The 23,665-nt window shown below is 38.6% G+C and overlaps 1 protein-coding gene across 3 annotated transcripts in view; it reads right to left on the reverse strand.

Moving 5' to 3' along the window:
• rab24 (RAB24, member RAS oncogene family) overlaps positions 1–23,665 on the reverse strand; it is a 68,576-nt gene that overhangs the window by 27,351 nt on the left and 17,560 nt on the right. For all 3 annotated transcript variants that reach the window (XM_059990119.1, XM_059990121.1, XM_059990120.1), the window contains one exon: positions 14,780–14,996. In XM_059990119.1, the coding sequence (XP_059846102.1) occupies positions 14,780–14,896 (117 nt within the window). In that variant the 5' untranslated portion in view covers positions 14,897–14,996. The remainder of the gene's footprint in view (positions 1–14,779; positions 14,997–23,665) is intronic.

Genomic DNA, 23,665 nt, shown 5'->3' on the forward strand with positions numbered 1-23,665 from the left:
CCTTTCTAAGATAAGGAACCCAAAACTACTCACAATATTCCCTGAGGCCTCACCAGTGCCTGCTAAAGCCTCAGCATTACATCCTTGTTTTTATATTCTAGCCCTCTCAAAATGAATGCCAACACTGCATTTGCCTTCCTCACCACTAACACAAACTGCAAGTCAACCTTTAGGGAATCTTCCAAGTCCTTTTGTACCTCAGATTTTTAAATTTTCTCCTCATTTAGAGAACAGTCTAAATAGAAAATAGTCTATGCTTTTATTCCTTCTACCAAAGTGTAGGACCATAAATTTCCAGACACTAAATTCAATCTGCCACGTCTTGGCCCGGTCCCCAATGTCAAAGTCCTTCTGCAGCCTCCCTGGTTCCTCAACACTACCAGCCTCTCCACCTACCTTTTATGTTGTCTGCAAATTTGTCCACAAAGCCATCAGTTCCGTCACCCAAATCAGTGACATAGAACATATAAATAAGCAGTTCCAATACCGACATCCTGCAGAACACCACTAGTCATCAGAAACTAAGCAGAAAAGGCTCCCTTTATTCCTTCTCTTTGCCTCCTGCCAATCAGCCAATGCTCTATCCATGCTAGTAACCCTCCTGTAATACCATGGCTCTTACCTTGCTAAGTAGCCTCATGTGTAGAACCTTGTTAAAGGCCTGTGGAAAATCCAAGTACACAACATCCACCGATTCTCCTTTGTCTATTCTGCTTGTTATTTCCTCAAAGAATTCAAACAGATTTGACAGGCAAATTTTTCCCTAATGAAACCATGCTGATTTTAGCCCATTTTATCATGTGTCCCCAGGTACCCCAGAACTTCATCCATAGCAATTGACTCCAACATCCTCCTAACCACTGAGATCAACCTGAGTGGCCTATAATTTCCTTTATTCTGCCTCCCTCCCTTCTTGAACAGTGGAGTGACATTTGCAATTTTCCAGTCCTCCAGAACTATGCCAGAACCTAGTGTTTCTTAAAAGATCATTACAAATGCCTCCACAATCTTCAGCCACCACTTTCAGAACCCTTGGGTGTAGTCTACCTGGTCCAGGTGAATTACCTACCTTCAGACCTTCCAGCTGCCCAGGAACCTTCTCTCTAATAATAGCAACAGCACTCACTTCTGACTCAAGATGCTCTATAACTTCAGGCATATTTCTTGTTCCCCATTACTACATCTCCAATGTCATTTTCCAGTGGTCCTATATCTGCTCTCGCCTCTGTTTTACTCTTTATATATCTGAAAAACTTATGGTATGCTCTTTGATTTACTGGCTACCTTCATATTTCACCTTTTCGTTCCTTGGACTTTTTAGTTGCCCTGTTAGTTTTAAAAAGCTTCTCAATCTTCTAATTTCACATTAATTTTTGCTCTATTACATGCCATCGCTTTTGCTTTTATGTTGGCTTTGGCCTCTCTCGCAGCCATAGTTGTGACAATCTGTCACTAGAATACTACTACTTCTTTGGGATATACGGGACCTATGAAAAGCATTCAAACCCCAACCCCCTGAAGTTTTCATGTTTTATTATTTTACAACATTGTATCACAGTGGATTTAATTTGGCTGTTTTTGACACTGATCAACAGAAAAATACTCGTTTGTGTCAGAGTGAAAACAGATCTCAAGAAAGTGATCTAAGTTAATTACAAATGTAAAATACAAAATAATTAATTGCAAAAGTATTCACCCCCTTTAATATGACACACCAAATCATTACTGGCGCAGCCAATTGGTTTTTGGGCCAGATTGAAAAGGTCAGGGTGTCAGGGCTGGAGATGACGGACAGGCCAGTGTTCAGTTTGCTACTCTGCGAGGTTTACTCATCTCTATGCTGAACTGAGACTGTGGCCTGCAACTAATGGGCTCCTTGAACAGCAGTGACAGGCTTCATGCCTGTGGACTCACTTTCACGAACTGCAGTTCTGAATGTTATTTGCTTATCTTTATTGTTTGCTCGATTTACTTTTTGTTCCAACACATGGATGTCTAACAGCTTTTTTAAAATGGTTTCTATTGGGTTGCGTTGTTTTGTAGCTGCCTACAATGAATCTCAGGGTTGTATATGGTATACATATTTTGATGTACTTTGAACTTTTTAAATAAATAAGCAATAAATAGCAAGAATGTGAGATGAGAAAGTCCTTGAAAGGGAATCCATAGCTTGTGGGAACAGTTCAGTGTTGGGGCAAGTGAAGCTGAATGAAGTTATCCCCTTTCATTCAAGAGCCTGATGGTCAAAGGGTAATAACTATTCCTGAACCTGGTGGTGAGAGTCCTTAGGCTCCTGTACCTTCTTCCTGATGATAGCAGCAGAAGATGGTATGAACAGGGTGGTGGGGGTCCCTAATAATGGATGCTGCTTTCCTGCAATAACATTCTGCGCAGATGTGCTCAATGGTGCAGACTTGAGTAACTTCTCCTGTGCTCATTTTCCCTTTCATCTTATCCATACTTTTCCAAGCTGTGAAATATCCCCCACCCCCCCAAAACCTATTATACAGTTTAAAACCATATGCACAGTTATGTAATTTGTCAGGTCCCCTGTCCCTGGTTCAAGTGCTTCTTTCCTAATACAGATGCCAATGTCCTACAAATTTAAAGCAACTTCTTCCACACTAATCTTTGAGTCACACATTTAACTTTCTGATCTTATTAACCCTGTGCCAATTTGTACAAGGCACAGGTAACAATCCAGAAACGATTACCATTTCAGTTCTGCATTTTTATTTACTCAATAAAAGTTGCTCAAATTCCCTCAGCAGAACTTCCTTCCTTGTTCTTCCTACATGGTTGGTACCCACATGAACCATGTCAAATGGATCTTTTCCTTCCCACTCTGAACAGTACAGCAGGCAAACAGGCCTTTTAGCCTACAACACTGAGCCAAACTAAACACCAAACTAATCTCTTCTGCCAATACATGATCCATATTTCCATCCATTTTCTGCACATTCATGTGTCTAAGAGCTTTTTAAATGCCTCTATCGTATTTACCTCCATAGCCGACCCGGGCAGTGCATTATAGCCACCCATCACTGTACAGAGTAAAATTTGTCTTGGCCACTAGTATTAAACAGTTCAACACTAGGGGGAAGAAAAGATACTAGCTCTCTACATTATGCCTCTTATAATTTGATTAGATTAGACCCATAAGTCACATTTACATCCAAACATGCAGTGAAATGCATTGTTTGCGTTAACAACCACAGTGTGAGACAATACTGGGGGCAGCCCGTAAGTCTTTCCATGTTCCAGGCCAACACAGTGTTCAGCAGAATAATAAGCAGCTAGCATATAAGACACACCAACAGCAAAACAAACCCTTTCCTAACTTACACACCCCAATCAGGGTTCACCAGCCCTCAACGGGTAAGCTAACCACGGTCTTTGAACTTGGGGATCGCAAGCTGTTGTATTCACTCACCTGAAACTACTGATAAGCTGAGCATGGAGATAGACTAAAGCTGGAACACAGAGTGAACTTTCACAGCCAAAATCGACAGTACAACCACAGCACAACTACTTAAAGGTCACAAAGAACATTTGAGACATTTTCAGGAACAATGACTAATCAAAGAAGGTCAGCCTGGTATTGGTTGACAACCAACCAACGGGCATTGGTTGCTTACAGTTCACCAGAACACTCCTCTCTTAAAAATAATTCCGTGTAGGATTTGAGAAAAGGGTAGACTTGGTTTGGAACAAATGGCTTGCACTGGTAATCAGTCAATCTTCATGGTCGCAGGCCGTCACGTTGACGTTGTGACGTTGTTTGGGGCTGCACTGGCTTTGGTGATTGGTTCAGTCAGAGTAAATCAAACCATTCCAAGAGGTCCAGCTGTTTGAAGTTCTGGATGACGAACTGACTGTGCCTTCAGGAGTACATGGTTGCAATTGGTTGATGTGGCAATGCCAGGGTTGCCACCAGAATATGTGATAAAGTCATAGGCAGCCTGTCTGACAAGGTTTAGGCAGTGGTAGTGAACAATGAACAGAGATGACTGCTCTCCAAAAGTACTTGTTAGCTGTCAGACAGTTTCATCAAACGATAGATCAAGGACATTCTTAGACAGGATGGAGTTGACATGCTCATGTTCAACATTACCCGATTTTTGGAGCAAGTTGTATGCCTTCCATTAGTCAACTTTACTGGTGATCTGAATCCGGAAGGTATCTTCATAACGCTTGTATCAGGATTCATAACCCTGGAAGTTGGTAATTGGAAGCAACGACTAACTCACATGAGTTCTGTTTGGGTTTTTAACACATGTTGTTGAACTCACTGACAACCTGCTGGCCAAGATTTCAGCTAACTTCAGTTGGGCTGCCTCAAATTGAACTTGCTGTTATTCTAGAATTGTGAGTAAAACTGCCATGCTGATTAAATACACCACCTCATTGCCAATTGTATTAGCTCACTGACAACTACTGATGAAACCTTGAGCCTGGAGATAGAATAAAGCCAGTCTGGGGAATAAACCATAATTCAGCACACCACGCAGCCAAAATCCCTAACCTAACCTGTATATCCACAACAAAACCATTCTTATAAACCTAAAAAAAAACAACTTTGTGAGCTTTGACCTTGATGGACAATGCAGCTTGGTGCCAACTTGACCAGAAATGAAGGGTGTCGTTTATAAAACTTTTTCCCCCCTCAGCCTCCACCCTTCCAGGGAAAAAAAAACCCAGTTTGTCCAACCTCTCCTTATAGTATATGCCTTCTAATCCAAGCAGCATCCTTAAACCTCTTCAGATCCTCTCAAAAGCCTCTACATCCTTCTGATAATGGGCACCCAGAAATAAATATAATCCTCCAGATGCAGTCTAGCTCAGAGCTTTATAAAGCTGCAACATAATTTCCCGTATCTTGAACTCAATGCCTCGCTGAAGGCCAGACACCTCTCTGACCAGGCCTTGGTCTTTTCCAGCTACTTTTAAGGAGCTGTGGAAATGAACTTCAAGACCCCACAGTACAGCAAAGCTCTTAAGGGTTCTGGCATTAACTGTGTATTTTCCCTTTACATCTAACTTACCAAACTGCAATCCCTCGCACCTGCCCCTCTACCATTTCTCCTCCCTCAACTGTAACTGATAAATATCGCACTGTGGCGACCCACTTCCTAGCGCACTTGAACCAGCTCACAAATAGCCAGCGCGCCGGCATAAAGGCCAGTTCCAAAAGGGCACCAGGTCTGCTTCACCAACAAAGGGAAAACCCGCGCGCAGGACAGGACTGTGAATACATGCCCCCTACAGAATCCGCGCCCGGGGAGGGTGGGATCAGGGTGGCTTTAAAGCGAGGCCGCGAAGTTCGAATAAAATCTTTTTTTTAAACTGCAGTTTACCGACTCAGTGTCGTTATTTCAGCGCTGTGTGTAGCACACTGCTACAGCACTGTATTCTTTGACAATCTTTTAAACTATCTACCATGCCACCAATCCTTGTATCATCTCTAAACTAATGAACTCTACTCACACAAGTTTTCACCCAAATCGTTCATTTTCTTTACTAAAAATTAAACACAAGCCTTAATGACCACCACCCTCTAAAGGGAAGCTAATTCTGAATCCAAGTGACCAATTCACTATGGATCCCATGCATCTCAGATACAGGCCCAGAATTACAATTGGTCTAAATCTGCTGTATGACCCAATGTAGGCCATTTTCAGCTAAAAAGAAAAGTACTATAAAAACTTTGGGCAATTTGAGTCATAGAGAGATACAGCATTAAAAGCTACCAAGGCCATGCCAACCAGCAACCATTTATCCTACACAGGAGTAAGGTAGATAAACTAGTAGCACAGTTGCAGATTGGCAGGTATGATAGTCTAGGCATTACTGAAAATATTATAGCTAGGAGCTCATTGTCCAAGGATACATACTGTATTTAAAGAGAGGCAGAGGAGATGGTGTTGCTCTGTTGGTTTAAAAAAAAATGAAATCAAATCATTAGAAAGAGGTGACATAGGGTCAGAAGGTGTTGAATCATTGTGCATAGAGCTAAGGAACTGCAAGGGTAATGTTCCACAGGAGTCTGTGTTGGGGCCAATTCTTTTTATGTTTTATGTCAATGATTTGGATAAAGGAATTGATGACTCTGTTCCAAAGTTTGCAGACGATACAAAAATAGGCAGGGGGAGAGAGTTTTGAGGAAGTGGAGAAACTACAGAAGGAATTGGACAGATTAGGAGAATGGAAAATTAGGAAAATTGATTGCAGCACTTTACTACACATCAACTATTGAAAATAATTCTTAAAAAAAAATGAAAATTATAATGGCCCACAATTAGCCGCAGGACTACACTTGACACTGGCACAGAAAGAAAGTTAATTCCATCTCTGTAAGGCCTAGCTAGACCAAGTTGTTTGAGCAGATTCTCCATTCATACTATTAGGCATTGTCAACTGATTAGGGACAGTCAACACAGCTTTGTGCATGGTAGATCATGATGAAGCAATCTTATAGTTTTTTTGAGGTTAGCAGAAAAGCTAATGAAGGAAAGACTGGGTGTTGACTACATGGATTTCAGCAACTCTTTTGACAAGGTTCCGCATTTGAGGTTGTCAAGAGGCTCAGTCACTTAGGATTCAGGAAGTACATTTGATTAGCCACTGGCTTTGTGGGAAAAGCCAGAGAGCGGTAAGCAGATGGTTACCTCTCTGATTGGAGGTCTGTGACAAATGGTGTGTCACAGAGATCGGTGCTGAGTCTGTTGCTGTTTGTCATCTATATTAATGATCTACATAATATTGTGGCAAACTGGATCAGCAAATTTGTGGATGAAACCAAGATTGTGGGTGTAGTGGACAGAGAGGAAGGCTTTCTAAGCTTGCAGCAGGATCTGGACCAGCTAGAAAAATGGTCTTTAAAAAAAAGACAGATGAAATTTAAAGCAAACTAGTGTGAGACATTGCACTTTGGGAGGATAAACCAGGGTAGGACTTACACATTGAAGAGTAGGGCACTGAGGAGCACAGCAGAATAGAGAGATCTGGGAATACAGGTCCATAATTACTTGAAAGTGGCGTTGACAGATAGATGGGGTCATAAAGAGAGCTTCTGATACATTGGCCTTCATTAATCAAAGTAATGAGGACAGGAGTTGAAATAGTATGTTATTTTGAAATTGTGTAGAATATTGCTGAGGCCTAATTTGCAGTACTCTGTACATTTCTGGTCACCTACCTTCAGAAGATATCAAGATTGAAAAAGTGCAGAGAAAATTTACAAGGATGTTGCTGGGACTTGAGAACCAGGGTTACAGAAATGGTTGAATATTTACGACTTCATTCCTTGAAACACAGAGACTTGACACAAGTATACAAAATTACAAGGGGTGTAGACAGGGTCAATGGAAGAAGGCTTTTTCCTTTTTGCCTTTGGGTGAGACTAAAACTAGAGGTCATGGGTTAAGGGTGAAAGGTGAAATATTTAAGAGGAACATGAAGGGTAACTTCACTCAGAGGATGGTGAGTGTGTGGAACGAGATGCCAGCAGAAGAAGTGGATGTGGGTTCAGTGGTACATTTAAGAGAAGCTTGAGTAAGTACATGCTTGGAGGGGTATGGAGGTTATGTTCCAGGTGTATGATAATGTAAACAGTTACAATAATAGTTCAATGTTGTCTAGATGGGCTGAAGGTCCCATTGCTGTGCTGTAATGCTCTATGATTCTACTAGTGGGGAACTATTGCAACATCACAGCCCATTGCTTTTCTCACATCACAAATTAAAACTACCAAAGTTAACCACATTGTTTGGATTTCCATGTTTGTACATTATTTGATATTGTAGCCAACACACTATTTGAATGAAGGAGTAAACACAGTCTCAGTAACTTTACTGCAGCTTGTCTGCAAAGAAACATGCCCACTGTGAAATGCTACATGTACTACTTAAACAAGTCATTCATTGAAGAAGCAAAAACAGCTGATGTGATTAAAAGCATATGGCATTTCTTAGTTTATGACTATTTTTACATCTATTCCTTCTGCTTTAAGATTATAGTAGTTACAAAATCAGACTACCACGTATGAGTAACAAAGCATACATAGTTACAGGAATATTAGTGGAGTTTCAAGATGGCGACGTAAGCATCTGCCTTTTAGGCGCTCTTTATTTTTTTAACTATAATCACCCTTTAATTAGATCTTTTCGAACTTAATCATATGAGTTGCTACCTTTGATTGACCCTTTTTTCCTAAAATAATAGTTGATCTAATCTTGTCAAACCTAAAATGGCTACAAGTAAGAAATCGGCTAAGGATCCTGTATCCATCGACGCAATTTCTGGTCTTTTGGACATTAAACTGGATGTTAAATTTGCGGGTATGGAAAGTAAATTGGACAATAAACTGGATGCTAAATTTGCGGCTCTGGAAGGCAGACTAGAAGGTAAATTGGACAGTAAACTGTTAAGTTTGGAAAGGAGGATTACTTCGAAAATATCCGATCTTGAAGGAGTTGTTAAATCGCTTGAAACTAAGTTTCAGTCGCAGGCGTTAGAGGTTCAACAGCATGGAAATAAGATCACGACTCTTGAACAATCAATTTGTGAAAAAGCACGTACAATTGAAGTGTTAGAGAAGAAGATAGAGTCGACTGCTAAAACTTTAGATCAGTACAAGTTTAAAATTACTGATCTTGAAAATCGTTCTCGCAGACAGAATTTGCGCATCATCGGAATTCCCGAAAAAGTTGAGTCCGGTGATTTAACTGAATTTTTCTCTAAATTACTGTGGGAAATTTTCGGTGGTGAAGGTTTGAAAAATGAACCTGTTATTGACCGCGCTCATAGAGTTGCGAGGTTTTCGTCTGTGTCTGATAAACCACGAGCGGTGATTGTTCGCCTTCATTATCCTCGTGAGAAAGAGCTTCTAATTCGATTAGCTCGTAAAAAAGGTATGATCTCCTACAGAAATTATTCATTTCGAATAGTTGAGGACTACTCGTATGAAGTAATGAAAGCCAGGATCGCTTTTAAACCAGTGATGGCAGAGATTCATTCGATTGGATTTAAACAAGCTTTAATGTATCCAGCGAAGCTTAGAATGGTGCTGCCCGACAACAGTCTACACTTTTTTAACACTCCTGAAGAAGCGAAGAAATTTGTTGAAGAATATCGATCCTCTAGTGCAACTTGAACTATGAGTTACATTGAAGATTTTTTTTTTGGAGAGAGGATGTCATTTCATTTTAAGTTTTAACCCTGGAAGTTGGGTTATAACTTTTTATTTTGAACTATGGGTCTGGGTCTTTTTTTTTTACTACTATTATTATTGCTTATAGATGCTGTTTTAATTTTTATAATATCCTTTTTTATACACGTTTGTATTTTGTAATAATGAATTATTTTTTCAAAATGTCGTTTCTTCTTCCCATAAGTCTTTACTTTTTATAAGCGTTTATTTGCTTGCCTGTATTTAGAAATGGAACAAAGGTTTTGAATTCTTTTTCTTTAGTTTTTTTTATATATGTTGTAGTGTATATTAAATCTTTTTTTTTAAAAAATTCTATTTTGATAACTTTTTTACTAAATTTTCTTATTAGATTGCTGAATTTATATTCATATTTTGTAATATGGCTTTCTCAAAATGTCGTTTCTTCTTCCCATAAGTCTTGGCTTATGAAACGTCATCTTTGTATCTGAATATGGAATTTCTTTTTTAAAGGTGTATTACATTTTTAAACTTTAATGTGCATTTTTTTTATTAATGATTTTTCTGGTTTTACTATTTTAGTTTTTTTTTGATTTGTCTGATATGGGTGTGTATGTGTATGTGTATATATATATATGTAGGTATATATATATATATATTTTTTTTTTTTGCAACTCTATATTTTAATTGGGGTGTTATATAGTTTTTTCTTAAAAAATTTTCTTATGGAGCTGCCATCTTGAAATGGGGGTAATATTAGTATTAGTTTATGCGCCTGCCGCTTGGCTTTCTTTCAAAGGGTGGGGGGAGGGGGGAGGGATCTTTTTTCATGCTATTGCTTTTTATTTTTTTGCTTTTAGTTTATGGGCTGACTTTAAATTGTTAATATTGTTGAGGTGTCAGGATCTCCGGTTGCTCCTGAATCAATTTTCCTTCTTCCTAAATTGTGGGTTATGTGTCTTTTTAACCTTTTATGATACACACAATTAATATTGGTATGATGGATAAATCTATTAACTTTATCTCGTGGAATACTAATGGTTTAAATCATCCGATTAAACGTAAAAAAATATTTAAAGTATTCCATAGATTGAACGCTAATATTATTTTTGCACAGGAGACCCACATTAGGAGGGAGGATAATCAACGTTTTTTTAGGTTCTGGAAAGGGCAACAATTTCACTCAAATTGTACCGCTAAAATTAGGGGTGTGTCTATTTTTATAGACGCCTCAATTTCGTTTACACATTATGAAATTATTTCTGATCCACAGGGTAGATTTTTGTTGATAACTGGTTCACTTTTTAATCGGAAAGTTGTTTTAGTTAATATTTATGCTCCAAACTTTGATTGTCCTGAATTTTTTAAACGTTTATTTACTTCTCTTCCTAATTTGAATGAATATATGTTGATTATGGGTGGAGACTTTAATTGTTGTTTGAATCCTTCAATGGATAGATCTAAACCTATTCGAACTCTTCCGAATAGATCAGCTTTACTTATTAATTCTTTTATGGTTGATTCTGGAATTACTGAAATATGGCGGTTTTTGAACCCTAAAGATAAAGAATTTTCATTTTTTTCACATGTATATCATAGTTATTCTAGAATTGATTACTTTCTTATTGATCATCGTTTATTAACAGATGTTATTGATTGTAAATACGATTCTATTGCTATTTCGGATCATGCGCCTTTGAAGTTATCTATCAAGATTTCGGATTCTTCTATCAATACTAGATCTTGGAGACTTAATGCTACTTTACTTCAAGATCCAGAATTTATTACCTTCATAAAACAACAAATTGACTTATTTTTTTCAACAAACTATAATGAAGAGATTGATAAAGGAATACTTTGGGACTCTTTCAAGGCTTTTATTCGTGGACAAATTATTTCATATTCCGCTGGTAAAAGAAAACAAAGATATTCAGATATAGCTTTATTGGTGGATAAAATTAAAGAAATTGATAAGATTTATTCCGTTACTCCTACCAAAGAACTTTATAAGAAGAGAGTTGAGCTTCAAATGGAACATAGTTTATTATTATCTTCTTCAATTGAGAATCAATTAATTAAGACTAGGGCTCAATTTTATATTCATAGTGATCGAACTGGTAAATTGTTAGCTAATCAATTAAAAGCTATTTCGACTAAGCGACAAATTATTAAAATTCGTAAACAAGACGGTAATTTAACTACTGATTATAAAGAAATCAATAACACTTTTCAAGATTTTTATAAATCTTTATATCAATCAGAATTTGACGGTGACCGGTTTACGATGGATAATTTTCTTAATAATTTGAATATTCCTAAACTGATAGATGAAGATTGTAGCTTGCTTGATGCTCCTATTTCTATGGATGAAATAAGAGAGGCTATCTCATCAATGAATTCAGGGAAAGCTCCTGGTCCTGATGGTTTTATTGTAGAATTTTTTAAAACTTTTTCTTTATTGCTTTCTCCTTGGCTATGTGAAATCTTTAATGATGCGTTTGTTAAGAAGAGACTACCTCAATCGTTTTATGAAGCTACTATCTCTTTAATTCTTAAAAAAGATAAAGATCCTACCTTATGTGCATCTTATCGCCCTATATCATTATTAAATGTAGACTCTAAGATTCTTACAAAAATTTTAGCCATTAGATTAGAAAAGGTATTACCACAGATTATTTCAGAAGATCAAACTGGTTTTATTAGGAATCGATATTCCTTTTTTAATATTAGAAAATTGATTAACATAATTTATACTTCATCACCTACAACCCCAGAATGTGTTATCTCATTAGATGCTGAAAAAGCCTTTGATAGAGTTGAATGGACATATTTATTTAATGCATTGAGAAACTTTAATTTTAGTCCTAATTTTATATCATGGATTAAATTAATATATTATAAACCTGTTGCTTCTGTTCTTACAAATAATTATAGATCCTCTTTTTTTCAATTATCTCGTGGTACGAGACAAGGTTGTCCTTTAAGTCCTTTATTATTTAATATTGCATTAGAACCTTTAGCTATTGCTATTCGTGAGTCTCCTAATATTTTTGGTATTACCCGTAATGAGAAGTTATACAAATTATCGCTTTATGCTGATGATTTGTTGTTATATATTTCTAATCCTAGTAGGTCTATTCCTGCTATTTTATCCTTGTTGGCTCAATTTGGTAGCTTTTCTGGTTATAAGTTAAACTTAGATAAGAGTGAGTTATTCCCTTTAAACGCGCAAACTTTATTGAGTGATAGGATGCCATTTAAAGTTGTTACTGATAACTTTATCTATTTAGGTATAAAAATCACCAAGAAATATAAAGATTTATTTGGACTGAATTTTTTACCTATGCTTCATCAAATTCAGCAACTTACTACTAGATGGTCTCCCTTATTTTTATCATTAGTTGGTCGGATTAATGCTATTAAAATGATGATTTTACCGAAATTTTTATATTTATTCCAAGCTTTACCAATTTTTATTCCTAAATCTTTTTTTGATAATATTGATTCAAAAATTTCCTCATTTGTGTGGCAAAATAAAAATCCTAGGTTAAGCAAAAGGCAATTACAAAAGTCTAAAAAAGATGGTGGTCTAGCTTTACCTAACTTTAGATTTTATTATTGGGCGAATAATATTCGTAACCTAATGTACTGGAAACTAGATTTGGATTCACCTGTGTGCCCACAGTGGGTAAATTTGGAATGTAGTGAGGTTAAGGGATATTCTATATGTTCCGTTCTTGGTTCTTTTCTTCCTATTGATTTAGCCAAATTCAATAAACAGATATCTAACCCTGTTGTTAAACATACACTACGAATTTGGTTTCAATTTCGCAAATTCTTTAATCTGAAAAACTTTGCTCTGGACAGCCCTATTTTATGTAATTTTTTTTTTAAACCTTCATTGACAGATCAAGCTTTTAGTATATGGAAAAGGAAAGGTATAAAATGTTTTCGTGATCTTTTTTTTGAAGGTACTTTGATGTCTTTTGATCAACTATCCAACAAATTTGAATTACCTAAATCTAATTTTTTTAGATACTTACAAATTAGAAATTTCTTACATAAAATTCTTCCATCTTTTCCTAACTCAACTCCATCGGATTTTTCAGATTTGATTTTTACTTTTAATCCTTGTCAGAAGGGATTAGTAGCTTTTATTTATAACATGATTATGAAGATACAGCCAGAAATATCGGATAGAATTAGACAAGAATGGGAAAAAGAACTTTGATGTAATATATCAACAGATAAATGGGAAAAAATTTTACAAATGGTTAATTCCTCCTCTATTTGTGCTAAACATGCTTTAATACAATTTAAAATTGTACATAGAGCTTATATGTCTAAAGATAAACTTGCCCGATTTTATTCGCATATTAATCCTCAGTGTGACAGATGTCACTTAGAAGTGGCTTCATTGACTCACATGTTTTGGACATGTCCCACTTTACATAACTATTGGAAGGACATTTTTGATGTCATTTCCTCAGTATGGAATATCGATTTACAACCCCATTTTATTACTGCAATTTTCGGTATACCAAATGAAGATGGCAATCAGCTTTCCCCTTCAATCAGACGAATGATTGCCTTTGTAACATTAATTGCCAGAAGGTCTATATTACAAAACTGGAAAGAAGTAAATCCTCCTTCTACATTTCAGTGGTTCTCCCAAACTATTTCTTATCTGAGTTTGGAAAAAATCAGAAGCACTATCTTTGATTCTTCAATTAAATTTGAAGAAACCTGGGGACCATTTATTCGACACTTTCATATGAATTAATTTGGCTTATTTCAGATCCTTTTCTCTACTTATACTTGTTCAGGTATGGAGTTCTGGAGTTCTTTTCTTGACACCTTTATATATTTATAAAGTGCTATTATTGCCCATGTTAGTTTTAGTTTAGTATTTTTTTTCAATATATATTTTTTCTCATATAATTTCAATTTTTTTTTTCTTCTTTTTTCGACGATTATTTTTGTTTTTTTTTCATATATATTTATATAGACTTGATTGATTTATGTACCTTTTGTTGATGGATGTTTTAATAGGATATTATTATCCTATTACTAATGTAATCTCAAGTTTATTGAATCTGTAATCTATTCATTATTTTGTGTTGTTTTTTTTTATATATGAAATTTAATAAAAAGATTGAAAAAGAAAGGAATATTAAAGCCACAAAGGAAATTTGGTTGTTTTAACTAGAGCAATAAAACATTTGAATTCTCTGAATATTGTAAGAGGGAAAATTATGCAAATCTACTAAGCTAATATAAAGTGTTTTCAATATGAAAGGTATTCCTTACTGAAATGTCTATATGGGATTGTAATTCTAAAAATTCACAAATCCCATTATAGCAGGTATTTTATAAATGTTTATAAAAGTAGACGAGAGGCTTTGCATTTTGCATACATTTTCAAATAGTCATTCCATTACTTAGTTATTTAATTTCTCTATTTGACGGTATATGCTAATCAGCTACACACTGGGTATTTATACAATCTCAATAACCAAATACTGTACTACAAACAAGATCAATCAAATAATGTATGCTCATGTCCTATTGAAAAAGTCTTAAACACCATTCAGTTAAAATTGTACTCACATTCTGATATGGGCCATTGAGAAAACGATTGTGAACGTATCTCTCCACCAGACTAGTCTTTCCTACAAACTCCTTTCCCAGCATTACCACCTTCACATCAACCCTCTGTCCACTCATTCTGTGGTTCCTGCTGCCTGCAAGGCGTGTAGATGCAATTGTAGAACCTTATTTTCACCATTCACAACAACAATGTTGTTATCAACAGGAATGGCTTCACCTGAAGAGAAAGAAATAGAACAGTTAAATTAGAAGCATCTTTCTGAGCATATGAAGCAATGTGATAAGCAATTAATTCCCAAGTCCCCACATGTACAACATCATACTCCAGCTTTACCTCTGACATCTTTCTAATGCTAATTCTGCTTGGCAAGTACAAAATCATGAAATCTTTTAGAAAGAAAGGAAGTATCAACAGTTCTTGATTTTAACCACATCACTTCAAAATCAGTTCCCTCTTTCTGCCAACCAAGTTACCAGAGCAAAAGAAGCAGGTTTAATAAGAAAATGTTTGTTCACTTGGGGAGGGTTTAAACTAGATTTGCAGGGGGGTGAGAATTGAGGTGAAGAGGCAAAGGATGGGGAGGCTGGAGCACAAGTAGAGACAGTTTGTAGGGAGTTTGCAAGGAAGGATTGGCAGAGCAAAGATGCACTCAGCCTGGTGGTTTGAGATACGTCTGTTTAAATGCAAGGAGTATCATAAACAAGGTGGATCAACACATGGAACTGTGATGTTGTGGGCATTACAGAGACTTGGATGTCTCAGCAGCAGGAATGGCTGCTGAATGTGCCAGACTTTAGATGTTTCAGAAAGAACAGAGAGGGAGGCAAAAGCAGTGTGGGTGTGGCATTGCTAATTAGGAATAGTGTCACAGCAGCAGAAAAGGAGGAAGTCATGGAGGGTTGTTCTACTGAGTCAGTGTGGGTGGAAGTCAGAAACAGGAAAGGGGCAATAACTTTACTGTGAGTACTCTTTTTATAGACCCCCCAACAGTAACAGGGATATTGAGGAGCAGATAAGGAGGCATATTCTGGAATGGTGCAATAGTAATAAAGTTGTTGTGATGTTAACTTTACTAATATTGATTGGCATCTCCCTAGTGCAAGGGGTTTAGATGGGGTGGAGTTTGTTAGGTGTGTTCAGGAAGGTTTCCTGTATAGATAAGCCAACTAGAGAAGAGGCTGTACTTGATCTGGTATTGGGAAATGAACCTGGTCAGGCGTCAGATCTCTCGGTGGGAGAACATATTGGAGGTAGTGACAACAGCTCTATCTACTTCACCATAACACTGAAGAGGAATAGGAGCAGAAAATTTGGGAAAACATTTAATTGGAGTAGGGTGAAATATGATGCTATTAAGCAGGAACTTGGAAGCAGATGTCCTCAGGGAAAAGCACGACGGAAATGTGGCAAATGTTCAGGGAACATTTGCACGGAGTTCTGTACAGGTATGTTCCACTGACACAGGGAAAGGATGGTAGGGTTAAAAAGAACCATGGGTACAAAGTACAGTCGGCCCTCCTTATCCACGAGGGATTGGTTCCGGGACCCCTCGCGGATACCAAAACTTGCAGATGCTCAAGTCCCTTATTCAACCTGTCTCTATGGGGTGGACCTTAGGACACAGCGGAACCCAAGACCTTATTCAACCTGTCTCAGTGTGGTGGACATTAGGAACCAGCGGCAGAGATCTGAATCCACAGTGTTTCTGTTCACGAAAATAAGCACAATAACCGTTGAAAATAAAGTGGAAATAATAAAGCGATTGGAAAGACGTGAAACGCCATCGGCCATTGGAAGAGCATTAGGCTGTAGTCGGTCAACGATCAGAACAATTTTAAAGGATAAAGTAAGAAAGGCTGTGCCCTGATGAAAGCTACAATTATTATTAAACAATGCAGTGGCTTAATTATTGGTTTTGATCCTCCACATCAACCCGGCACAGTGGAGAGCACACTAGGGAGCGATCTGTCCTGAGTCCCGAGAACTTCTGTTCCCGAGCCCAGCGCTGAAACACATGCTCTTAAGCGTTTTATATGCATAGAAAGGTAAAATATATACAATATACAAAATGCAAATGCTAAATAATACTGGATGTGCCTGTTCCGACTTACTTAGTAAGAAAACTTCCCGTTTTTAAAAAAATCCCAATCCACGATAACCCACGCACATCCTCCCGTATACTTTAAATCATCTCTAGGTTACTTATAATACCTAATACAATGTAAATGTTATGTAAAATAGTTGTTATACTGCATTGTTTAGGGAATAATTACAAGAAAAAAGTCTGCATATGCTTGAACAACAAGTGCTGGAGGAGCACTTCCGGGTTTTCCCAATTCGCAGTTGGTTGAATTCGCGCATGTGGAATTCACGGATAAGGAGGGCCGACTGTATGTAGGATGTCCAGTTAAGAAGAAAAGCTTACGAAAGGTTCAAGAAACTAGATACTAGAAATTAGAGCTCTAGAAAATTATAAGGCTGCTAAGAAGGAGCTTAAGAAGGAAATTAGGAGAGCCAGAAGGGCCATGAGAAGTCCTTGGTCAGCAGGATTAAGGAAAACCCCAAGGCATTCTACAGGAATGTGAAGAGCAAGAGGATGAGCCGTGTGAGAATAGGACCAATCGGGTGCAATAGTGGAAACGTGTGCATGGAGACAGAGAAGGTAGCAGAGGTACTTAATGAATACTTTGTTTCAGTATTCACCAGGGAAAAAGACCTTGGCAATTGTAGGGATGACTTACAACAGATTGAAACACTTGAGCATGTAGTCATTAAGAGAATGTGCTGGAACTTTTGAAAAGCATCAAGTTAGATAAGTTACCTGGACTGGATGAGATGTACCCCAGGCTACTGTGAGAAGCGAGGGAGGAGACTGTTGAGCCTCTTGTGATGATCTTTGCATCAACAGAGACAGGAGAAGTACCAGAGGATTGGAGGGTTGCAAATGTTGTTCCCTTGTTCAAGAAAGGGAGTACAGATAACCCAGGAAATTACAAACTGGTGAGTCTGACTTCAGTGGTGAGCAAGTTGTTGGAGAAGATCCTGAGAGGCAGGATTTTTGAGCATTTGGAGAGACGTAACCTGATTAGAGATAGTCAGCATGGCTTTGCAAAGGGCAGGTCGTGCCTTACGAGCCTGATTGAATTCTTTGAGGATGTAACAAAACACACTGATGAAGGCAGAGCAGCAGATGTAGTGTATTGTTAAAGTTGAATCTGAATAAAACGTGGGAGACCAGATTCGTACGGTTACCACAGTTTATTTACTGCGCACCCTCCTGCAGGAGTTTGAGACCCAATTGTCAAAGGGAAGGCATGTAAGTACCACTACCATCCGACAAGTGGACCTTCTCTCTCAGGTTACAGCTGTACATTTATACATAGTAAGCCCCATACATTACTGTTCCAAGATGTTATTTGAACTGGATTTCACTAAAGGCATTTGATAGGGTTCCCCATGCAAGGCTCCTACAAAATGTAAGGAGGCATGGGATCCAAGGAGACCTTGCTTTGTGGATCCAGAATTGGCTTGCCCACAGAGCGCAAAGGGTGGTTGTAGATGGTTCATATTCTGCAAGGAGGTCAGTGACCAGTGGTGTTTCGCAGGGATCTGTTCTGGGACCCCTCCCCTTTGTGATGTTTTATAAATGACCTTGGTGAAGAAGTAGGATAGGTTATTAAGTCTGCCGATGACACGCAGGTTGGGGGTGTTTTGTGGATAGTTTGGAGGGCTGTCAGAGGGTACAGTGGGACATTGATAGGATGCAGAACTGGGCCGAGAAGTGGCGGATGGAGTTCAACCCAGATAAGTGTGAGGTGGTTCATTTTAAGTGGTCAAATCTAAAGACCATTACCATATTAACAGTAAGACATTTGGCAGCGTGGAGGATCTGAGATATCTTAGAGTCCATGTCCATAGGATACTCAAAGCTACTGCGCAGGTTGACAGTGTTGTTAAGAAGGTGTATGGTGCGTTGGCATTCATCAACTGTGGGATTGAGTTCAAGAGTCATGAGGTAATGTTACACCTATAAGACCTTAGTCAGACCCCTTTTGGACTATTGTCTTCAGTTCTGGTCACCTCACTACAGGACGGATATGGATACTATAGAGACTGCAAAGGAGATTTACAAGGATGTTGCCTGAATGGGAGGGAATACCTTATGAGAATAGGTTGAGTGAACTTGGCCTTGAAAATAGAGGGTTATACGCTAGGGGCACTCTGGGCAGTTTCTAGAGTAGGTTATGTGGTCAGCACAACATTGCGTGCCGAAGGGCCTGTAATGTCCCGTAGGTTTCTATGTTCTATGTTCAAACAAAATAAAGCTTAACTCATTAAAAGTTTAGAATACAATCTACTTAATTACTTCAATATATTTTCCCGTGTCTACCATTACCGTTATCAGAATCACTTTAATCATAACAATTCCACAATAGCCCCTGCATACTTCTTAACCTACAAAACATAGCAAGAGAACAGACAAAAGGATGCTAACTAGATTATTTCAAGAACATACAATTCATTTTAATGAAACTTCTTTCTGCCATCTTTTGATTACAATAGTACAGTGCTGACATTCGCACCGTGGTCACAACAGACTGATTACAATCTTAAATTACATAAATCAGACTCTGATCTCATCATTTATAATTACAGTCTCAGAGCTGGATCAAACCCAGAAGCTCACCCTACAGTCCAAATCAGATTTATTATCGAAGTGCATCATATACTACCCCGACATTCTTTTGTGGCAGGCATTCATAGCAGAACAAAAAAAATAGGATCAATAAAAAGCTACACACAAAGACTGTCAAGCAGCCAAAGTACAAAAGACAAATTGTGCAAATGCAAAAAAAAAGGAAGAGGAATAATAAATAAATAAATAAATAAACAAATACATACATACCGAGGATATGACTATAGTTAGTCAGAATGTAGATTTAGATTGGTTACAGAGCCTGATGTTTAAGGAGTAGCAACTGTTCCTGAATCAAAGGGGATAACTTCACTAACCCCACCACTGAAAAGTTCCCACAAACAATGGACACATTTGAGGATTCTACACCTCATGTTCTCAATATTTATTGCTCATTTATGTAATGCCCTGATTAAGATTTTTACAGCGATGCTGCTGTAGGTATTTCATTTTAGCGGTTCTGTAAGAGTAGTCTTACTGCTTTCAGCCTGTTTGGGTTTGAACTAAAATAAGGGGTTATTTCTTTGGAATATGCAACCACTTAGGATGGTGGAAATGGGAGAAGGTTCTAGAAAATGCTGGGCAGACAGGGTTTTGTAAAAGACACCGGTGTGTGTCATGGTCTTTTTTGGCAGGAGCTGGGACAGGGGTCGGCAACCTTTACCACTGAAAGAGCCACTTGGACCCGTTTCCCACAGAAAAGAAAACACTGGGAGCCGCAAAACCCGTTTGACATTTAAAATGAAATAACACTGCATACAACGTTTTTTTTGCCTTTATGCTATGTATAAACAAACTATAATGTGTTGCATTTATGAAATTGATGAACTCCTGCAGAGAAAACGAAATTACATTTCTGCATGCAACAAAAACATTTTGAACTCCGAAAAAAAGACGTTGGGTTGAAAGTTACTTTAAAGTAAAATACTCAATGTCTATTTGAGTCCTTCTTGTATTTATGAAAAACGCCGAACTTAAATTTTCCGCCAGCAGCAAACCAAAAATAACATCAGCCAGCTGTCAGCCTGAAAAATAAAAGGACTATTTCACTGAACAATGAAAACATATGAATATACGTAAAATAATAGGCAATTAAAATATTTATCATACTTGGTTAATGGGATTTCTGCTCCTGGACCTCAGCGCACAGCGTCTGCACATCAGGGCTGTATGACGTCACCTTCATCTTTACACAGGATCGCAAGCTGTCATCTGTGAGGCATGCGCGATGTTTGTTTTTAATAAAGTTCATGTTGGAGAACACCTGCTCACTTACATATGTGGATCCAAAGATCGACAGGACTCAAAGCGCATACTTTTTAATGTTTACATAAATGTTTCGAACACAAGTTTGTCCGGTTTTGGAAGGTTTTCAATATCACTCCATTTGTGTTTCTGAGCAAGAACGGGCAACATCTTCAAGGTCTGCTGTCAAGCGTCTAAACTTGGACACCCATATGTCTTTGTCGGCTATGTCGGCCAGTTCCATCTCAAGATCAGGTTGACTCACACCTGCCAATGCAGTCGTATTCAGTAGGGAAGGATCGATGCTTAAGGGAGTGACCGGGAAGGATAATGTGTTTTTTTCCTCTCTGAACTCAGAGAAGCGTTTCCCAAACGATGTTGGCATTGCGATGATTGCAGAATGTAAATACTCCGAAATTATCATGTCGTGACCTTGTTTGAACTCTCTCAAATTGGGGAAGTGAGACAAAGTGCCTTTCTGTAAATCTCTGGCAAGCACTGTCAACTTGCGCTCGAATGCCAAAACATCCTCCAACATGTGCAGGGCTGTACGTCCTTACCCCTGAAGAGCTGTGTTCAGTGTGTTCAGGTGCGCTGTCATGTCTACCATGAAGTGTAGCTTTTCCAGCCACTCTGGCTGTTCCAGCTCAGGAAAGGTGAGCCCTTTGCTGCCCAGGAAAGTTTTCACTTCTTCCAGACACGTGACAAAGTGTTTCAGCACCTTCCGTCTGGACAGCCAGCGATAAAAACACGTTGTAGCGGTGTCAGTAAACTGCAGTCAAAGATAGCTTTATTCGAACTAAACAGCCTTGCTTTTAAGCCTCTCTCAACCCAGCCCCCATGGACGCAGATGCTGCAAAAGACGCGTACTCACAAACCCCCGTAGGCTATCTCCCTTAGCCGGAATGCTGGCTAATTGTGAGCCGTTTCGGATGTCGCCACACTTAGATTGTACAAGATCACCATAATCTTCAAATTTAGAATTACATTTCAAAAGCTAACAAACTAACATAAAATACATTTTAATTAAATACTGACCAATTATTTCCCAAAGCCACAGGGAGCCGCAGCACAGAGGTGAAAGAGCCACAAATGGCTCGGGAGCCGCAGGTTGCCGACCCCCGAGCTGGGAGATGACAGGAGGGGACATAGTTGAGGATGCCATCCCAGTTGCACAAGGTGCTTTCTGCATATGAATGGTTTCAAGGAGGAAGGACAAATATTTGCTTGAAAGTGCCCATTTGTTCAAGATGGATTTCCAGTGACATTCGGAAGGTGGCGTGCAGATCGAGGGTCCAGCACGCTAGATACTGACAACTTTAAGATGAGCTCCAACTTATGTGCATGTTTGACTGTTTAGTTATAATGGGCCCTTCTTGTTTTTTTTTCTTTCTTTTCTTTAATAACTCTTTGGTTAAGTTAACATTCATATACTTACTTTATATTTGTATGCAGTGTACGAGCTCTTATTTCTTGCCAACAGACGATTGTAGGGGCAGTAAATCACACAGCATTCACACAAACCGGGTTTAGGGTGGGCAAGACCAACCTCACGGGTTTGGTGGGACCAAAGTCGTATATACCTTAGACGTATAGAGCCTGAGAAAGGTGGATTTCTCGCCATAAAGTCCAGTGCTGGTTAATGAGGGGCTAACGAGTTGCATTTCCAGAAATGCCTCGTAAAAAGAAGTTTCATTGTGGGGGCTATCATCCAGGATTGAATTCGTTTAATGCTGTTGTGATTGCCCTAAGAGTTGATGAAATGGTTTTGTGTTTAAGCCTGTGTTAAACTATTGTCCAGGGAAAGTGATTAAGATATGTGGTTATGGACACTCTAGGAGCCTAAGTGTTGGTGTGATTCAAAGAGATTGCCCGTAACTAATGCATGTGTTCTGAGCGGGGTGGATATTCGCAGCCCAGATGAATTGTTGATTAGGGTTTTAAGTAACGTTGAAGTGTGAGGGAAAGTTACGATCATGGAGCTGCAGGGAAAGATGTGGTATTAGTTCAGAGTAGTGGTATTAGTTCAGAGTAGTGCTGACATAATGAGAGTGGATCTGCTCGTTACCACTGGGGTCCCGGGAGAGGCAATCCATACTTTCAGAGAAAAGGGGAGGGTAGGCAGGGATGCCGAATGGGAAATTGAGTTTCCCGTAGCTGAGGGCGGAGACTTTAAAGAAAAGTTGCTCTTGTTTCTGCGGAGTAAGGAGTTGTGTGATGTGATAGGTCTAATGCATTTAGTTGTTGATTTAAATTCTGAGCTGTTTTTGGCAATTTCTTCACTGGTTGATAAATGCAGAAATATAGCTCTGGAGAGCCGAAGTTATTGTAGCTGGGAGTGTTCTCTGGGGTCAAGCCCACACCCGATGGGAAGAATGAGGCCTGGGCTTAGCAGACATCTGTTACTGGATGAATGGCAGAGCTCAGATAATATGAGAAAACAGAGACTTTTAAAGTTTAAAGGGTCCGGTGGCTGATAATAGTGAGGTTACTCAAGGCAGAAGTTCCATTAGCCAAGTCAGCTACATATCTGCAAGTTCTAGAAGATGATTTGGCTCTACTGGAAGTGCAGCCAATCTTAGGATGAAGTTTAGGCACACGTTCCAGGAGGAAGGAGAGAAGCTGTCTGCCTACATTGTCAGGTTGGAGAAACTGAAATATTATTATTGGATAATATTATTTCTACTTTTTGTATTTGCACAGTTTGTTGTCTTCTGCACTCTGGTTAAACACCCTATTTCGGTAGAAGAAGGACAGCCCTTAACTCAGCAGTGGAGTTATCAGGGCACCGTCGTGACGGTGTTTCTTAACTCAGCAGTGGAGTTATCAGGGCACCATCGTGACGGTGTTTCTGTAGCAAGCTATTCTTGTTTTTACCAGGCCGAGTTGCTAGCTTGACGCTCAACCCAACTTGGATTCGAACTCGGGAACCTTCGCTCCAGAG

This window comes from Hypanus sabinus, chromosome 15 (genome assembly GCF_030144855.1).
Source record: "Hypanus sabinus isolate sHypSab1 chromosome 15, sHypSab1.hap1, whole genome shotgun sequence".
NCBI classification, from domain to species: Eukaryota; Metazoa; Chordata; class Chondrichthyes; order Myliobatiformes; family Dasyatidae; genus Hypanus; species Hypanus sabinus.